Source organism: Primulina tabacum, chromosome 17 (genome assembly GCF_025594145.1).
Source record: "Primulina tabacum isolate GXHZ01 chromosome 17, ASM2559414v2, whole genome shotgun sequence".
In the NCBI taxonomy this organism is placed as follows: Eukaryota; Viridiplantae; Streptophyta; class Magnoliopsida; order Lamiales; family Gesneriaceae; genus Primulina; species Primulina tabacum.
Window position 1 is genome coordinate 2,241,817 of NC_134566.1, and position 20,184 is coordinate 2,262,000.

General features: G+C 37.5%; 1 protein-coding gene and 1 long non-coding RNA gene across 2 annotated transcripts; one reads left to right on the top strand and one right to left on the bottom strand.

Moving 5' to 3' along the window:
* Positions 1 to 12,886: 12,886 nt before the first annotated feature.
* Positions 12,887 to 13,446, bottom strand: LOC142530934 (uncharacterized). The gene is made up of 2 exons (XR_012816182.1): positions 13,320 to 13,446; positions 12,887 to 13,157 (listed from the first exon to the last, which is right to left on the bottom strand). It is a non-coding gene; the product is annotated as an uncharacterized LOC142530934 (long non-coding RNA).
* Positions 13,447 to 17,238: 3,792 nt separating this feature from the next.
* On the top strand, positions 17,239 to 18,271 carry LOC142530933 (uncharacterized). The gene has a single exon (XM_075636868.1). The coding sequence runs from the start codon at positions 17,354 to 17,356 to the stop codon at positions 18,095 to 18,097; it is 744 nt and encodes a 247-aa protein (XP_075492983.1). The 5' UTR covers positions 17,239 to 17,353; the 3' UTR covers positions 18,098 to 18,271.
* Positions 18,272 to 20,184: the final 1,913 nt, after the last annotated feature.

The following is a 20,184-nucleotide window of genomic DNA, read 5'->3' on the forward strand; positions in this document are numbered from 1 at the left end:
GAGGACTTTGTTGTTTATACCGATGCGTCGAAGAAGGGTCTCGGTGCAGTGCTGATGCAACGTGGAAAGGTTATAGCCTATGCTTCTCGTCAATTGAAAGACTATGAGAAGAATTATCCTACGCATGATCTGGAATTGGCAGCTGTGGTATTCGCCCTGAAAATCTAGAGACACTATTTATATGGCGAAAAGTGTGAAATTTTCACGGACCACAAGAGTTTAAAATATTTGTTTTCTCAGAAAGAACTCAATATGCGTCAGAGACGGTGGTTAGAGCTTGTCAAAGACTATGATGTGACGATTAGTTATCACCCAGGGAAAGCGAATGTTGTAGCAGATGCATTGAGCCGTAAGTCGAGTTCTTCTTTGAGTGCTATGATTCAGCAGCCGTTGTTGTTAGACTCTCAACGAGAGGAGATAGCTTTGGTAGTCCCAGGAACCATTGCTCGCTTTTAAGCGTTGGTCATTCGGGCTACATTGACGGACAGAATACGTAAAGAGCCGGTCAATGATTTACAGTTGATAGAGATGAGAGCCAGAGCAGAGGAGAGAGGTAATTCAGAGTTTGGGATGAATGGAGATGGTTTGATGACACTCAGAGGCCGTATATGTATTCCTGCTGGTGATGATATTCAGCGAGAGGTCTTGACAGAGGCACATACCGCGCCATACTCGATACATCCAGGTAGCACCAAGATGTATCAGGATCTCCGTAGACTCTATTGGTGGCCAGGTATGAAGAAGGATATTGCCATGTTTATTTCTCAGTGCCTAGCTTGTCAGCAGGTGAAAATCGAACATCAGAGGCCTGCTGGGACATTGCAGTCATTGCCGATTCCTCAATGGAAATGGGAGCATATTACGATGGACTTCGTGACTGGTCTTCCCAGAACGCAGAAAGGTTTTAACTCTATTTGGGTTATTGTTGATCGGTTGACCAAGTCAGCGCATTTTCTTCTAGTCAAAACGACGTATTCCATGAACCAGTATGCCGAAGAGTACATAGCTGAGATTGTTAGATTTCATGGTGTTCCTGTGTCGATCGTGACCCTAGATTTACTTCAGAGTTTTGGAAGAGTTTGCACATAGCTATGGGTACACGGTTAGCATTCAGTACAGCATATCACCCCCAGAGCGACGGTCAATCAGAGAGAGTTATTCAGATTTTAGAGGATATGCTCAGAGCTTGTACTATTAATTATCCTGGTAGTTGGGATTCCAAATTGCCTCTGGTTGAGTTCACGTACAATAATAGCTACCAAGCGACGATTGGCATGGCACCGTATGAAGCACTTTATGGCAGAAAGTGTAGATCTCCCTTGTATTGAGACGAGATTGGTGAGAGAAAGATGTTGGGTCCAGAGTTGGTCCAACAGACAGCTGATGTTGTTGTTGTTATCCAAGAAAGAATGAAGACAGCTCAGTCAAGACAGAAGAGTTATGCTGATGTGAGACGAAGGCCGTTGCAGTTTGAGGTTGGTGATCACGTGTTCTTGAAGATTGCACCTCTTAAGGGTGTAATGCGGTTTGGCAAGAAGGGAAAGTTGAGTCCAAGATTTATTGGCCCATTTGAAATCTTGGATAAAGTTGGTGATCGAGCCTACAGGTTAGCCCTACAGCCAGATCTTGATAGAGTTCATAATGTTTTTCATGTCTCCATGCTCAGGAAGTATATTGCGAATCATTCCCATGTTCTTCACCACGAGCCATTGGATTTGACGCCGAATTTGACGTACCAAGAGATTCCAGTTCAGATTCTGGATCGCAAAGTTAAAGTGTTGAGAAATAAAGAGATCGGCATTGTTAAAGTCCTTTGGAGGAATCATTTGATTGAAGAAGCCACGTGGGAACCAGAAGATGAAATGAAAGAGAAGTATCATGAGTTGTTTGCGCAGTGACGTCAATTTCGAGGACAAAATTCCTTTAAGGAGGGGAGATTGTAATAGCCAAGCCTGGTGAACGGTATGTTTAAGATTTCGTATGATTATTGACTATTTGGTTAAGTTTAAGTATAGTTTTGATGTTAAGAGTTGCGATTTATGGTTTATAGTATTGTTGGTTATACTTGTTATGTGGTTTTATTGTAGCGTCGTTGCGATTTAATTCATGGTAATTTGTATGTTGAGCCAATTGGTATGAGGCCAATTGGGGTGGCTAGATTAGATTTAGAGGTGCAACTTTCTTGTTGAGAGTGTTGCCGAATTATGAGGAGAAGCAGCGTTGCGATTTGATTTTAGTTGCAAAATTTTGTTGTTGGCTACAGAGGTGACCGCACCCGCGGTGATTGGGCAGAGGCGGCACCGCACCCGCGGTGGAAAAGGAGCGCACCCGCGGTCGCTTGTTTCAGATTTTTGGCTGAACTCCAGTAGGCTGAGCGCACCCGCGGTAAGAACTCAGCGCACCTGCGGTCGTCACTTTCAGATTTTCGGATGTTGTACAGACAGCATAGCGCACCCGCGGTCCAAGACTTAGCGCACCTGCGGTGCGTGAACAGTGAAAGCGTGTTTTCGATTTTAAGTGATTAAATACATGAGTTGGTTCACTTTATGCCTCATTTCCTCCACTCCTCTCGGTTTCCTCAGAGCAAGGGAGTCCAGGGTTCTTATTTTCCATCTTTTGCTATTTTTATTTTAGCATCTAGTTGGAGTGTTGAAGTGAAAACAAGGTTCTTTTGGGTTCAAAAAGCTAAGGTAAGCTTGTGGTTTTGTTTATTCATGGATTTTGGTGTTGGGAAAATCATGGGTTTGTTGATGGTGTTGGTTTTATGGGTTTAATGGTATGGTTGTTTGATTATTGGGTTATTGATGGTGCAATACATGGTTTATTGTTGTAGGTTTTGTACCAAGAGATTAGAATCAAGCTTCTTGTTGGTTGTAAGTGGAATTCATTTCCTTTTGCTCACATGATAATATACATATGGTGTTTCAATGGTTTTAACATGTTATTTCCTTCCATTTGATTCATGCTATGTATTAATACACTTTGTTGTATATTAGAGGCATTTTATGTCTCAATTATGTCAAAGAGAATACAAAAGAAAAGAGTATGCAAAGTGTTTGGTTTAATGCCTAAAAGAGAGTTCAAATGATTTATTGGATTGATTGATACATAGTCAGAGATTGCATGCAATTAGTTGATCAACGACCATAGGCTTATATCCCAACAGAGTATCGATTTATATCGATGGGATATAGGTACAGAGACAGAGATACTATTTAGATATCAATCCATCAGAGAAAAGAGAAATACCATCGTTATTGTTATTCATGCTATGATATTTATGTTTCAGAGTTGATGGTATTTAATGTTTTCAAAGCCATGTTTTACAGAGTATGATATGTATCCATTGTTATGTAAGAGTTCCACTTGCTGAGTTTTATACTCATTTCAGTTATTCATGTGATGCGATAAGAGTGACGGGCCAGGACGTTGATTGGAGCCGAGGTCATATGCATAGAAGAAGGAAGGAAGAAGGCTATTTTGCTAGCATTTTGGACATGATCACAAAAATGATATTTTGTATTTTGTTGTATCATTTTATTGATCATGTATATACTTTTGATTATATATTGAAATGTATTTTAAATCCTTCTTTCTTTTAAGAAAATTTTTAATTTTCCGCTGTGTTATTTTATAAAATCGGTCAGAGGTGTTACATTTAGTGGTATCAGAGCAACGTTCTTCGGACCAATGCATATGACTTCGTCTACTTTCAACAGTCCGGGTATGTCTTCTTCTACATCTATTTATTGTCATTGGTTGATATGTACTATGTGAGCACATTGTAGGAGTTAATGCCTCCTAAGAGAAAGGCTTCAGAGGGTGAGGATAGCTCCTCATCGAGAGTTGTCGGCGAGTCCGCAAATTATTGAAAGAGCAAGCCAAGGTTTACAGTGAGCAAATCCAACAATTGCTCCGTTTGCAAGGTACATGTCAAGATAGAGGCCAAGGGAGAGGCCAAGTGGCTTAAGCAGTTGGAACCGATGGAATCTTTACTGCTTTCAAGAGGATGGATCCGCCGGAATTTGCAGGAAGCACCGATCCATTGGTGGCTGTAGAGTGGATCAAAGCACTTGAGGCGATATTTGATCATCTTAACCATAAAGACAAGGACAGAATTGGTTGTGCAATGTTCATGTTAGTCAAAGCTGCACGCATTTGTGGAATGCTACCAAGGTAGGTGTTGATGTTCCGGCAATGAAGTGGCAAGATTTTACTGATCTTTTCTATGACAAGTACTTCTCAGATGCACTTAGAGCTCGGAAGGTGACTGAATTTTTAGAGCTTTGTCAAGGAGGTTTGAATGTCGATGAGTACATTCTGAAGTTCGAGGAGGGTTGTCTGTTTGCCCCATATATTGGCTCCAATGACAAAGACAAGGGTGCTCATTTCATTAGAGGTCTTCGAGCAGAGATCAAAAGGGACATCAATATGTCCAAAGCGGTGACATTTAAAGAGATTGTAGCTAAAGTCTTGTTAGCCGAGCAAGATGAGAAAGATATTGCAAGAGAGAGACAGGCGAGGCAGCAGGCTATTGCTCAAAGGGGTCAGGGTTCGAGCCAAAGAGGAAAGGGCGGTTTTAAAGGGAAAGGCAAGTTAGAGCGAGTTCTAAGGCACCGACAGTTCCATCTGATCCAGAGAAGCCGTTGTGTCCCAAGTGCAGTAGGCATCATAGGGGAGAGTGCAGATTTGGTACTCATACTTGTTATCGATGTGGAACTGCAGGCCATATTGCCAAGGACTGTCCGAGAGGCTCGAGTAAAGAGAAGGTGCAGGGTCGCATCTTCACCATGACGAAGGAAGGTATAAACCATGATTCTTCTGTGATCTCTAGCACTATTTTAATTTCAGGCAGAGTAGCTACGACATTAATTGATACAGGTGCTACTCATTCTTTTATGTCTGAACTATTTTTGAGATCTTTGGGTTTAGTTCCTTCTGTTCTTTCCCTTCAGTTTAATGTTGTATTGCCTTCTGGGGATGTGTTGTGTCCGACATCTATTGTGTATGCGTGCTCTGTTCAAATTGATGAGCGAATGGTTTTTGCCGATTTGATTGTTATTCCGATGGTTGCGTTTGATATTATACTTGGCATGGATTGGCTATCAACCTATCGTGCAGTGATTGATTGCGTTGCTAAGACGGTGAAATTTGCAGATGATGGCAATAAGGAAGGTATGCTCGCAAGTGCAGGTACTTCGCTGGTCCTTCCTTTTATTTCGTGCCTTGAGGCTAAGAAGTTGTTGTTTAGAGGTTGTGATGGGTTTTTGGCTTCGATTGTTGATATGGATAGAATGGTTAAGTTGAATATTGATGATATTCATGTTGTGAGAGAATTTCCTGAGGTATTTGAGGATGATGTGCCGGGATTACCGCCGGACAGAGATGTAGAGTTTGTGATTGATCTAGTTCCGGGTACGGTTCCTATTTCTAAGGCTCCGTGTAGAATGGACCCTTCAGAGATGAAAGAGTTGAAGACTCAGTTGCAGGATCTATTGGATAAAGGTTTTATTCGGCCGAGTTCTTCGCCTTGGGGAGCTCCGGTTCTTTTCGTCAAGAAGAAAGATGGGTCTTTGCGGCTTTGCATTGATTATAGAGAGATCAACAAAGTGACTATCAAGAATAAATATCCGTTTCCGCGAATACACGATCTATTTGACCAAATGCAGGGGACTACAGTGTTTTCGAAGATTGATTTGCGATCTGGCTATTATCAGTTGAAGGTTAGGGAGTCTGATATCTATAAGACGGCGTTCCGGACCAGGTACGGTCATTATGAATTTCTTGTTATGTCATTCGGCCTGACTAATGCTCCTTCAGTATTCATGGATCTTATGAACCGGGTGTTCAAACCGTATTTGGATAGCTTTGTTATTTTTTTTATCGATGACATTTTGATTTATTCCAAGACCAGAGAGTTTCATGCAGAGCACCTCAGAGTTGTTCTTCAATTGTTGAGAGAGAAGAGGTTGTATACTAAGTTGAAGAAATGTGAGTTCTGGTTGGAGCAGATTTCTTTCTTAGGCCATGTTGTCTCGAAGGATGGTATAGCTGTTGATCCAGTGAAAATCGAGGCGATTCAGAAGTGGCCTATCCCTACCACTGTATCAGAGGTACGCAGTTTTCTTGGTTTGGCGGGTTATTATCGTCGTTTTATTTCAGATTTTTCCAAGATTGCCCTGTCGTTAACCAATTTGACGAGGAAGACTGTGAAGTTTGAGTGGTCCAACGAATGCCAAAGTGGATTTCAAGAGTTGAAAGATAAGTTGACGTCAGCTCCTGTACTTGCATTGCCCAGTGGTTCAGAGGACTTTGTTGTTTATACCGATGCGTCGAAGAAGGGTCTCGGTGCAGTGCTGATGCAACGTGGAAAGGTTATAGCCTATGCTTCTCGTCAATTGAAAGACTATGAGAAGAATTATCCTACGCATGATCTGGAACTGGCAGCTGTGGTATTCGCCCTGAAAATCTAGAGACACTATTTATATGGCGAAAAGTGTGAAATTTTCACGGACCACAAGAGTTTAAAGTATTTGTTTTCTCAGAAAGAACTCAATATGCGTCAGAGACAGTGGTTAGAGCTTGTCAAAGACTATGATGTGACGATTAGTTATCACCCAGGGAAAGCGAATGTTGTAGCAGATGCATTGAGCCGTAAGTCGAGTTCTTCTTTGAGTGCTATGATTCAGCAGCCGTTGTTGTTAGACTCTCAACGAGAGGAGATAGCTTTGGTAGTCCCAGGAACCATTGCTCGCTTTTAAGCGTTGGTCATTCGGGCTACATTGACGGACAGAATATGTAAAGAGCCGGTCAATGATTTACAGTTGATAGAGATGAGAGCCAGAGCAGAGGAGAGAGGTAATTCAGAGTTTGGGATGAATGAAGATGGTTTGATGACACTCAGAGGCCGTATATGTATTCCTGCTGGTGATGATATTCAGCGAGACGTCTTGACAGAGGCACATACCGCGCCATACTCGATACATCCAGGTAGCACCAAGATGTATCAGGATCTCCGTAGACTCTATTGGTGGCCAGGTATGAAGAAGGATATTGCCATATTTATTTCTCAGTGCCTAGCTTGTCAGCAGGTGAAAATCGAACATCAGAGGCCTGCTGGGACATTGCAGTCATTGCCGATTCCTCAATGGAAATGGGAGCATATTACGATGGACTTCGTGACTGGTCTTCCCAGAACGCAGAAAGGTTTTAACTCTATTTGGGTTATTGTTGATCGGTTGACCAAGTCAGCGCATTTTCTTCTAGTCAAAACGACGTATTCCATGAACCAGTATGCCGAAGAGTACATAGCTGAGATTGTTAGATTTCATGGTGTTCCTGTGTCGATCGTGACCCTAGATTTACTTCAGAGTTTTGGAAGAGTTTGCACATAGCTATGGGTACACGGTTAGCACTCAGTACAGCATATCACCCCCAGAGCGACGGTCAATCAGAGAGAGTTATTCAGATTTTAGAGGATATGCTCAGAGCTTGTACTATTAATTATCCTGGTAGTTGGGATTCCAAATTGCCTCTGGTTGAGTTCACGTACAATAATAGCTACCAAGCGACGATTGGCATGGCACCGTATGAAGCACTTTATGGCAGAAAGTGTAGATCTCCCTTGTATTGAGACGAGATTGGTGAGAGAAAGATGTTGGGTCCAGAGTTGGTCCAACAGACAGCTGATGTTGTTGTTGTTATCCAAGAAAGAATGAAGACAGCTCAGTCAAGACAGAAGAGTTATGCTGATGTGAGACGAAGGCCGTTGCAGTTTGAGGTTGGTGATCACGTGTTCTTGAAGATTGCACCTCTTAAGGGTGTAATGCGGTTTGGCAAGAAGGGAAAGTTGAGTCCAAGATTTATTGGCCCATTTGAAATCTTGGATAAAGTTGGTGATCGAGCCTACAGGTTAGCCCTACAGCCAGATCTTGATAGAGTTCATAATGTTTTTCATGTCTCCATGCTCAGGAAGTATATTGCGAATCATTCCCATGTTCTTCACCACGAGCCATTGGATTTGACGCCGAATTTGACGTACCAAGAGATTCCAGTTCAGATTCTGGATCGCAAAGTTAAAGTGTTGAGAAATAAAGAGATCGGCATTGTTAAAGTTCTTTGGAGGAATCATTTGATTGAAGAAGCCACGTGGGAACCAGAAGATGAAATGAAAGAGAAGTATCATGAGTTGTTTGCGCAGTGACGTCAATTTGGATGACAAAATTCCTTTAAGGAGGGGAGATTGTAATAGCCAAGCCTGGTGAACGGTATGTTTAAGATTTTGTATGATTATTGACTATTTGGTTAAGTTTAAGTATAGTTTTGATGTTAAGAGTTGCGATTTATGGTTTATAGTATTGTTGGTTATACTTGTTATGTGGTTTTATTGTAGCGTCGTTGCGATTTAATTCATGGTAATTTGTATGTTGAGCCAATTGGTATGAGGCCAATTGGGGTGGTTAGATTAGATTTAGAGGTGCAACTTTCTTGTTGAGAGTGTTGCCGAATTATGAGGAGAAGCAGCGTTGCGATTTGATTTTAGTTGCAAAATTTTGTTGTTGGCTACAGAGGTGACCGCACCCGCGGTCAGTTAGACACCGCACCCGCGGTGATTGGGCAGAGGCGGCACCGCACCCGCGGTAGAAAAGGAGCGCACCCGCGGTCGCTTGTTTCAGATTTTTGGCTGAACTCCAGTAGGCTGAGCGCACCCGCGGTAAGAACTCAGCGCACCTGCGGTCGTCACTTTCAGATTTTCGGATGTTGTACAGACAGCATAGCGCACCCGCGGTCCAAGACTTAGCGCACCTGCGGTGCGTGAACAGTGAAAGCGTGTTTTCGATTTTAAGTGATTAAATACATGAGTTGGTTCACTTTATGCCTCATTTCCTCCACTCCTCTCGGTTTCCTCAGAGCAAGGGAGTCCAGGGTTCTTATTTTCCATCTTTTGCTATTTTTATTTTAGCATCTAGTTGGAGTGTTGAAGTGAAAACAAGGTTCTTTTGGGTTCAAGAAGCTAAGGTAAGCTTGTGGTTTTGTTTATTCATGGATTTTGGTGTTGGAAAAATCATGGGTTTGTTGATGGTGTTGGTTTTATGGGTTTAATGGTATGGTTGTTTGATTATTGGGTTATTGATGGTGCAATACATGGTTTGTTGTTGTAGGTTTTGTACCAAGAGATTAGAATCAAGCTTCTTGTTGGTTGTAAGTGGAATTCATTTCCTTTTGCTCACATGATAATATACATATGGTGTTTCAATGGTTTTAACATGTTATTCCCTTCCATTTGATTCATGCTATGTATTAATACACTTTGTTGTATATTAGAGGCATTTTATGTCTCAATTATGTCAAAGAGAATACAAAAGAAAAGAGTATGCAAAGTGTTTGGTTTAATGCCTAAAAGAGAGTTCAAATGATTTATTGGATTGATTGATACATAGTCAGAGATTGCATGCAATTAGTTGATCAACGACCATAGGCTTATATCCCAACAGAGTATCGATTTATATCGATGGGATATAGGTACAGAGACAGAGATACTATTTAGATATCAATCCATCAGATAAAAGAGAAATACCATCGTTATTGTTATTCATGCTATGATATTTATGTTTCAGAGTTGATGGTATTTAATGTTTTCAAAGCCATGTTTTACAGAGTATGATATGTATCCATTGTTATGTAAGAGTTCCACTTGCTGAGTTTTATACTCATTTCAGTTATTCATGTGATGCGATAAGAGTGACGGGCCAGGACGTTGATTGGAGCCGAGGTCATATGCATAGAAGAAGGAAGGAAGAAGGCTATTTTGCTAGCATTTTGGACATGATCACAAAAATGATATTTTGTATTTTGTTGCATCATTTTATTGATCATGTATATACTTTTGATTATATATTGAAATGTATTTTAAATCCTTCTTTCTTTTAAGAAAATTTTTAATTTTCCGCTGTGTTATTTTATAAAATCGGTCAGAGGTGTTACATCTAGAGTTGCGAATGAATTCGATAATGATGTGATGTATATTTGAGTAATAACATTAACATGATAAATGAAACTAGAAAAACACATTTTCCTAAATCACATGTCTTGCTCTGGCCAAAGACTCATTGCACTATTAACTCATCAGATCACACATGATATCTTCACCCACAAGTAAATATTGAATCCCCGACTAAAATGCATTGACTTCTACGTATTTCGAAACTACACCCAGCCTCACTACATGATAACCATGAATGGAGTCGGTAGCGAGTCAAAGTGCAGTGCTAGTACGCAGATATTTCATGTTGTCCTGGTTCAATGGACTAATGGTGTAAAATAATAACAGTAGACTTTTCACACGATAAATAATAATCACTTGGAAAGTCTGAGAGATAGTTGTTTAGTGCCTCATCAAATGATCAATAATCTGTATGAACATACACCTCAATACTCTTACCAATAAAACATGAAATTTAAATCACAGATGTTTGAGATACATCACACTTGCTAGTCTCAAGTTCAAACGACCTTTATCTTTATTTTAGGTGACTGAATCGACTAAAAACCTGTTTAGAATATAGATACACTTCCTGTTGAGTTTCATGATTTTACGTTGCGAGACAGATATTATGGTACTTATTGTTTGTATTAATATATAGATAAAGTAAACATAAAAATTGCATAAAATCGTAAATATAATTGAAATAAAATTGTTTTTACATAAAAATCAATAAATTCCAAATCACAAGATGACTCGTTAAATAATTACTCTAACAATTTGAGCTCAAGATCACCACCTCATCGTTACTAATAATTGGCACTTAATGTCCATCACAGTTGCTTCGTGTGTTTATTTCGCTATTTGTTTCTTTATTTATATTAGTTATTCTGCACACGTGATGCGTGTGTGTACAGTCTTTTTTATCATCATCGATGGACTAAAGTGAAATTTGACAAATTTTGGACGGACTAAATTAATTTTTGAATTGTTGAAATAAAAAAAATAAAAATAAAGTGTGTTGAAACTTTTTTTTAAAAAAAACAAAAATATAATACTAGTATCATATAAGGATAAAGTTGGAATGAAAAGTTGGTGTTCTTCCTAAATAGTTACTATCATGTCCTCAACTTTAATAAAATAGAATAAATTATATATATTTGTTTCTATCATATTCATGTGAATAAATTAAATCACAAGTTTATGTCCCCCAAAGCACAGCTCCCAATTTACGCTATCAATGCAGATGTGAAAGTATATATGACAATTTATCCGACCGGTTTGAGACCCAGTGAAAAAGTCGAAATGTGGTGGGTTCGGGGATTTTCTGGAAGTAAATTAAAGATGAATATGAGAATGTTATTTTCATCTTCAAACTCATCTCGAGACCATTGATAATAATATTTTTACGAATAATAATGATGATTTTTCTAAGAATTAACAAAAAAAATTCATAATACTCAAATTTTGTTAATTATTCCAACTCATTATGATCAAATGATCAATAATATGTATGAACAGACATCTCAATACTCTTACTAATGAAACATGAAATTTAAATCACAGATGTTTGAGATACATCACACTTTCTAGTTTCAAACTCAAACGACTTTTATATTTCTTTGAGGTGACTGATTCGACTAGGAACATGTTTAGAATATAAGGTATACTTCCTATTGAGTTTCATGATTTTACATTGCGAGACAGATATTATGATACCTATTGTATATTCAAAGTATTTATCCATGTATTTTGTATCAATACATAAATAAAGTAAATATCAAAATTGGATAAAATCGTAAATATAATTGAAATAAACATTGTTTTTACTCTAACAATTTGAGCTCAAGATCACCACCTCATCATTACTAATAGTTGGCACTTAATGTCCATCACAGTTGCTTCATGTTTTTACTTCACTATTTGTTTCTTTATTTGTAATATATATATTCGTTTCTATAATATTCATGTGAATAAATTAAGTCAGAAGTTTATGTAACCCAAAGCACATCTCCCAATTTACGCTATCAATGCAGATATGAAAGTATATATGACAATTTATCCGGCCGGTTTGGGACCCTGTGAAAAAGTCGGGAATATGGTGGGTTTGGAGATTTTCTCGAAGTAAATTGAGGATGAATATGAAAATGTTATTTTCATCTCAAACTCATCTCGAGACTATTTATAATAATATTATTACTAATAATAATTGATATCCTATGGATGAGTCCATTATTCCTGGCCCATCCTTAGTTTAAATGGAAGACAGACCAAGCACGAGCTCAGGTATTCTCCTATAAATATCAGGTTCGGATGTATAACTGATTCATTTGCTTTATTATTTTTCAGCAACACTTTTAGCTGCTCTCCACTTATATCATCAGTCTTTGACTTGAGCGTCGGAGGAACTACGCCGAGACACCATCATGGCCCCCTTCTAACGGTCTTATTCGTGATTTCAGGCTAAGGACAATCTCGAAACCTGCATCTGGATTAGTGATATTTGCTGGAATTGGACCCTAAATTTTTCGCGAGTATCAATAATAATGATGATAATTTCTAAGGACTAGCAATCGAGGCACACACGATGTGTGTGCAACGTTGTACGTGAATATTAAGGATAAAATATGTTATATAAGTATGCTAAGAGGTAAAATTATGCAAAGATTGAAGAATGTTTAAAATAGTAAGTGTATCTTGTCAAATAATTGAAACGACATAACTATTGATAACATTAAATCTTACACAAAATTGAAATAAATTTCATGACATGTTACTTGTCCAAACACAAAAAGCCTTATATGGAATGAGTGCAAGAGAAAGTTATTGGAGTTAATAGCTTTTGTGTTTTTCTTATAGGTGACGATGCACACATGTTGCATATGTAACGTAACAAATAAATAATAGTTATACATTCAAACATACTTTTCCTTTCATTCTAACGTACATTTGCACACGCGTTTCATGTGTAACGTAACAAATAAATAATATTTATACTTTCAGACACACTTTTCCTTTCATTCTAACGTATATTTATCTGAATTTCATATGTATTCCACAATAAAATAAATCCATGTAAGATAATAGTCATATTCGATGATGGCGAAGCGCTAACAGCATGAATCTGAATTTCCTGTAGTCGAAGAAGCTAAAAATCTCATGACTCCATCTCTCCCTGATATCATGTCGTTAAATTAAACTAATAGTATAACATCTTATTAAGACTGAAGAAATGAAAAGGATTGTGAAAACTAACAAATAGAAACAAATTAAGAAAACCTAAAATTGATAACCAGAACATTAAACAAAAACATTTATAAACTTAAGTTTAACATACTTGAGCAAGCTCTTCAAGGAATAGAAACACAATAGTTAAAGATGTGGAGGCTCTGAATGGTGAAGACCGAAGAGTATGAAAAATTGGTTGAGGGTCGTTAAATCTCCAGCGATCAATCTCTTTGCATCTGCAAAATCTTAAATTTGTTTCCAAAGTTGGATCTTAGATGAACATAATTCAAAAATATCTTGGATTATTTGAAAGAGATGAAGAATCGAGTGACAAGTTGTTCAATTTATTAATTGAGTTACAACTCTATTAGTTGGAAGGAAACTCATTAATTTCATATGATTCAATCACGATCTTAAACACTGGATTTAGTTTCATATAACAGATTTTCTACGAAGAGAAACATGATATTTTTAAAAAAATTGAACAAATAAGAAGGATGAAAATAATCAATGAAATAACTAATGATAGAAAACAAAGAATAACTATTTGCACATATATATCGGTTATGACACAAAATTGTATAAGAAATACATATTGGTGACGGAACCTATTTGCACACATATATCGGTTATGAACAGAAGAATATAATTGGTATTAGATAAGTCGCAAATCTCCTGCTATGTTTTTTGAGTCTAATGATCATCACGATGACTACAATTTCAGGGCTTTACGTTAGTAGAATTCGATAGGATAATCAGTGAGTGCACATGTTATAAGACGAAAAGGTTAAAATAAAATCATATCACTTCAACTACATGTTGTCTTAGCAACTTCAGTGATAGTTGAAAAATATACCGAAAATTTTTAACAGTACGGAAGAAGCATAAGTTCTTTTCCATTGTTAGTTAGCAGATCAAACCACAAAACATTGAATAGATGCAAAGAAGGTGCAACATATAGAAAACCCAATAGTGAATCTGAAGAATTGCTCCGAATCAACCAAGAAACCACAAATCATGCACAGAAAAACCATTACAAACGAAATCAAACATGTATAGCCGATTCTTACCTGGAATGTTTCCCTGCCGGATGACCAATTATATGGATGGTTAGTCCGATTGCGCCGTATTCTAAAGGAATCACAAACAAAATCAAACATGTATAGCCGATTATTACCTGAATTGTTGCCCTCCCGGATGAGCAATTCGATCGAGATGTTGTGTCCGATTGCGCCTTCTATTCTGTCGCTAAAGGAGTTGGGAGAGAGATTTTGTGGAGAAGAGGTGGGCCGGATTAGAGGTTATGGGCTGAAACGTGTTGGCTTCTATTTCGGATTCTGTAGATATGATGAGGGGCAAAAGAGAAAATAAATAATTTGGTGTCTTATATGGCAGTTTCTATAAGGTGCTAGGATTTAATAAAATAGAACAGATATTATAATACATTCTTTTGTTGAGCATAACTATAGGACGCAATTGAACTCACATTTTACGATTTTCATATTACAATTACTATTATTTTCTATGCCATGTTGATAATTGAGTGTTGCCATACGAACATCAGAACATAATTTAGTTCCTTTATTTGACCAACACATTACATCAATGACAAAGCTAGTATCATTAAACTCATTAGCTGAAATTACATGCAAAGACAGCAGTTAAATTCCTAGATATGTGAATATAAACATAGATAATATTATATCAATTCATCGTACAAAAGTATAAAACAAATATGTTACTGATCTGAACACAATTATTTTAAATGAAACAATTAGAATCAATTTCAAAGACACATCAGTATGGTCAAGAAATATAAATTGCACAATATTGCTGCCATCAATTATATCAAAATGCTGAAGCAAGTAAAAATAATCATCAAGCAAAGCATCAATAAGTAAGACAATCGACAATTAATTTGAAGTTTCCTAAGTTCACTTGGTATTTGAGTTTCAAAAAACCAATGAATAGTACAACCAAGATTGCCCTCAAAATTAGGACATTGAAGCAGAGGCAGCCGCAGTTACCAAGTATATGTCATTAAAATTACCAAAAACATCTATTTAAATTAAATTTATAAAACCATTACCATGCTATAATAATAATAATAATTTTATGAAACTTGTTTTATTTAAATTAAATTTATAAAACCATACTATAAGAATAATAATAATTTTATGAAATTTGTTCGCAAAACCCCTCAATCACATTTAAAATCTTCAAGTCATATAAAAACCCAAAAAAAATAAAAATAAAAGGACAAAAAATGACTCGGATTATATGCTAAGCTACTGGTCTGTCTATATTAGAAAATGTAAAATACTCAAAGGTTTTATAGAGAGTTGTAATGGTTTTCATTGATTTCATAGAAAATGTAAAATACTCAAAGGTTTTATAGAGAGTTGTACTGGTTTTCATTGATTTCATTAGCATTGAAGAGGTTGTCTTCAAAACATCCTACTGAAGTTGCAAAAGAGATGGGTGAATAAAAAATATTGCTTAAGATTCGGATTTATTTTTCAGAGTTCAATTTTTTGGTCCTACGGGTGTTCCTACTGGGAATTGGTTTTTATGTAGTTTGTTTTAATTATGTTGAAAATGGATTCTACTTGTGGTATTGTGTTGGAAAATTAAAATTTAGATACTCTGGATGATATGGAAATTGATACTCACGACTCACGAGAGGGCTTATGAATATTATAAAGAATATGCAAAATCAGTAGGTTTTGGTAATGCCGAATTGAGTAGTCGTCGCTCAAGAGCGTCTAAAGAATTTATGGACGTTAAATTTTCTTGCATTAGATCCATGAATAAACAACAATCTGATGAAGCTATTAATCCAAGGCCCTCAACGAAAGTAGGCTGTAAAGCTAGTTTATGAAAGAGCAAAAGAACAATAATATTGAAATGGAGAAAAACCAAAAATAAATTCACTGCAAAATAACAATTATACTGAATTAAAGAATACCAACCGCTGAATTTCAGTAACTGCTCCGAGAACAACAAAGAAATAAAAATCACGCACATAGAAGCCATCACAAACGAAATCAAACAGGTATAGCCAATTCTTACCTAGATTGGTTGCCTTCCGGATTAGCAATTCGGTCGATTGTGAGTCCGATTGAGCCGTATGTTATCTCGATAAAGGAGTTGGGAGCAAAAGCCGTAGGTTTTGGTTGCTAGTATAATCTGTTCGAAACCAATATGAAATCCAACATATGTACAAATGAAGTGGGCCGGATTAGGGGTTATGGGCTGAAAGGGATCGGATCATATTTGAGTTGGTTGTACGAAGATAATGAGGGGCAAAAAGGGAATAAATAAGTTGGTGTCCTTGTTGACAGTTTTTATAAAGTGTTGAGCCTTAATAAGATTGTATAGACTAGTAACTCTACACACGCGATGCGTGTGTTTACAATTTTTTTTTATTATTATCGATGGACTAAAGTATAATTTCAAAATTTATGGAGTGACTAAATTGATATTTGAATTGTTTAAATAAAAAAATAAAAATAAAAGTGTGTGTTGAAATTTAAAAAAAAAACAAAATAACAAAAAAAAGTGTAATATTAGTATCATATAAGGATAAAATTTGAAGAAAAAGTTGGTGTCCTTTAAGTATTTACTATCATGTGCTCAGACTTAATAAAATAGAATAGATTAACCCAAAAAAAATTCATAATATTCAAATTTTGTTAATTATTCAACTTGTCAGCTCATTATGATTATATTGTTTCATTTTATTGTTTATTATAACACCATGAATTACAAAAAAGTTGTGTGATTTAAATAATAACATTATTTATATATATAATGGGATTATGATATCAATATTATTTAATTGAATTTGAATATTTTTTTGATTAATTCAATTGATATTTGAAATATCGATGTAGATGATGATTAAATTCTTACAAGATCTCCTGTCAAAAAATTTCACACTTCGTGAATATTTTTAGATTATTTGAAATGATGGATGAATGGTATCCGTCAAATCGAGATGTTAATTTTTAGATCAATTAAATAAAATCAGATAAGAAAACCTGATGAAAATTTAATCCCCAAAAAATGAAATGAAGAATCTCGATTGGGAAAAACAGATATTGAGACAAGAACGAAGAAGACAACCTACCCCATCCCAGCATGAAAGCACATCTCGCAAAGCTTCCCTTAATCCTCAAACCAGTCATCCTCTCCCTGTTTCTCTCGCTTTCCGTCTTAGCTTTCCTCTCGCGCCAAACCCCGCGTCATTCCTCTGGCAAAACCGACACCGCCGAAGAGGAACAACTGCCTTCCGATCTCAAGATCCGGCCCGGTTACGCCTCCTACGATGCCTACCTCCAGCGTCAGATGAACAAGACCCTCAACCCTAAGCTCAGAGAGATATGGACCACCCGTGATTGGGATCGGAAGTTGAAGGTTTTCTCCGAGTTTTTCGACAACTTGAAGCAGAGGGGGCTCATCTCCAATGGGTCCAAAGCGCTTTCCATCGGAGCCCGGGTGGGGCAGGAAGTCGCGGCTATGAAACGGGTCGGGGTCAATGATTCGGTGGGGATCGATCTGGTTCCCTACCCTCCTCTGGTGCTCAAGGGAGATTTTCACCATCAACCGTTCGACGATGAGACTTTCGACTTCGAGTTCTCCAACGTGTTTGATCACGCGCTTTATCCGTGGAAGTTCGTGGGGGAGATCGAACGGACGATGAAACGCGGTGGGATCTGCGTGCTACACGTGTTGCTATCTCGACGCGCGGATAAGTATTCCGCCAACGATTTGTACAGTGTGAAGCCATTGGAGAAACTGTTCAAGAAATCGGAGCTAATAGAGGTAAGGAGTATCGATGGATTTGGTTTAGATACTGAAGTTGTTTTCAAGAAAAAAGAATAACCAAAGCTTCCATTCCATTGATGAATTTGCAAAGGATCTTGTCCCGATTTATTCTCATTAAATTTTCAGAATTTCCAGAATATTGTAGCAAAATTATTTTGGATATCGGTGATTGTGTTCTTCAATACGATTTTTTGTTCTCCAATGAATTTTAAGGAGTGATAATTAGTCTATTGTATTGTGATTAAAGAACATTCAACAATTGGGGGAGCGTCGCTGCCAATATACATGATTTTCTTTCTTAGTCTTTTATGCGCACTATACATGATTTTTTTTCCTAGGCATAAATTTATCTAAAATTCGGTCAAATCATATCTTCTCTTACAGGAGAACATTAAAATACAATATGTACTTTGTTTAAGTGTTTGTATCCTATTATTTTTCTCCAGAAATCGGGATTATAACCGATTTTAATTTGATTCGGTTTTTTGATGAAAAATTCCTCTGTTCGGTTCGGTAAAAAAAAAAATGGGTTTGTTAGGTTTTGAGTGATTCGATTTGGTATGTTCGGTTTTAATCAAATAATCACCTCTAGTAAACAGTGTCTTTGAGTTTTATCGAAATATCAAAAGTGCTTTTGCTTTGTTTTTGTCTACGAGAGGGGGATACCAGTAAATATCCTATCTGTTTGTCTCGAAAATTGCGGGGTGTGCCAGACACGTGATCGTGCCAAAGTTGTGAAAGATCTGATTCCGTTTACCAAGCGTTGCGAGTCTCGATTCGACCGTTAGTTATAGTTCCTTCGAAATGGCTCAAAAATGTAAACATAGAATGAGGAATATGACAAGATTATAGGAGGAATCCATTAACAACATCAAATATCATTATATTGCTATGAACTTGACCAATATTTTTACCAAGAAAACTGATGAACATATGGAATATTTTGCTACTAGAATTAGAAATTGACATGAATATACATAAAATTGATAAGGAATTCTGCAGAGCTTTTGCTGTAGTTTTCTTTGTTGATTTTGTCGGGGGCTTCTCTGATTCTCTTCCCTCCCTTTTTGTCACATTCTGCACATCAGTTTCTCCTTTTCACGATCTCCCCACGATCTTACATGATCTTCCACCTTGGGTAATGGGTGTAACTGGTAGCAACGTTCTTTCGCTGTGTCAACTGCCACTTTACTTGGGCTTTATCCATTGGGATGTGGCTTGAGCTTCAAGGATTTTTGGCTAAACAAACTGCCCCCAGCTGATTTGGGTCATTGACCAATCAATTGAGATAAACAATTTCCCCCTAGCCAATTTGGCTATTTCGTAGTGTGCCCCTCTTTCCTTAGGTTCCTAAGTGAGCCCAACTCCACCTGGTCATTGAAAGAAAATTTCTATCAAGATGAATTAACAGCTGAAACATGTCTTTTCAAAAAATAAAATTCCCTCGCACGTTTCCTGAGCATTCTGATTCTTCCAGTGTTCCTCAACACGAGATTCATAAGTTCAACCCCTTCGCAATAATAGATTCTCGTTTAAACCCATATCCCTCAATAACCTCATTATCCGCCCCTAATCCCTCGATTTCGGCATCAAATTCTCGAAATACCACACACCACCTTCCTTCCTCCCTTCGATCGCCCCTTAACCCAACTCCTACAACTAAATCTACGTCGGATAACAAAAACGTTGACCCGCCTCACTATCCTACATTCCCTGACTTCGCTAATCGCCCAAATGATTTCAGTATATTGCGGTCTGTGGCATATCTCGCGGACCATTGCGGCCTTCTTTTCCCTTGCGTGGGTTACTCTCTCCGCAACGCCCTTTGGGGTTTCCTGGATTTCACTCTCCAAATAGCGTAAGCTTCCTTTCTCTAGGTTGTGATTCTTCCATTCGCAACTCGTCGGCCGGGCAACTACAGGGAAAAGGTAGATTTTCGTGTTCTCTCTTTTAACTAACATGGTTGAATTGATCGGAGGACGATCTGTTTCTATTTGAGATTTATGTTGACGTATTGGGGTATGCTCTGTGTGGCTATGAATTCTTGAGCACTCTATAGCGATGATCGTTACACATTGGCGATTCCTTGTTGCTCATTACATGTGAAAATTCCATGTCGTGTGTTCCTTGTTAGCGCCAATGTT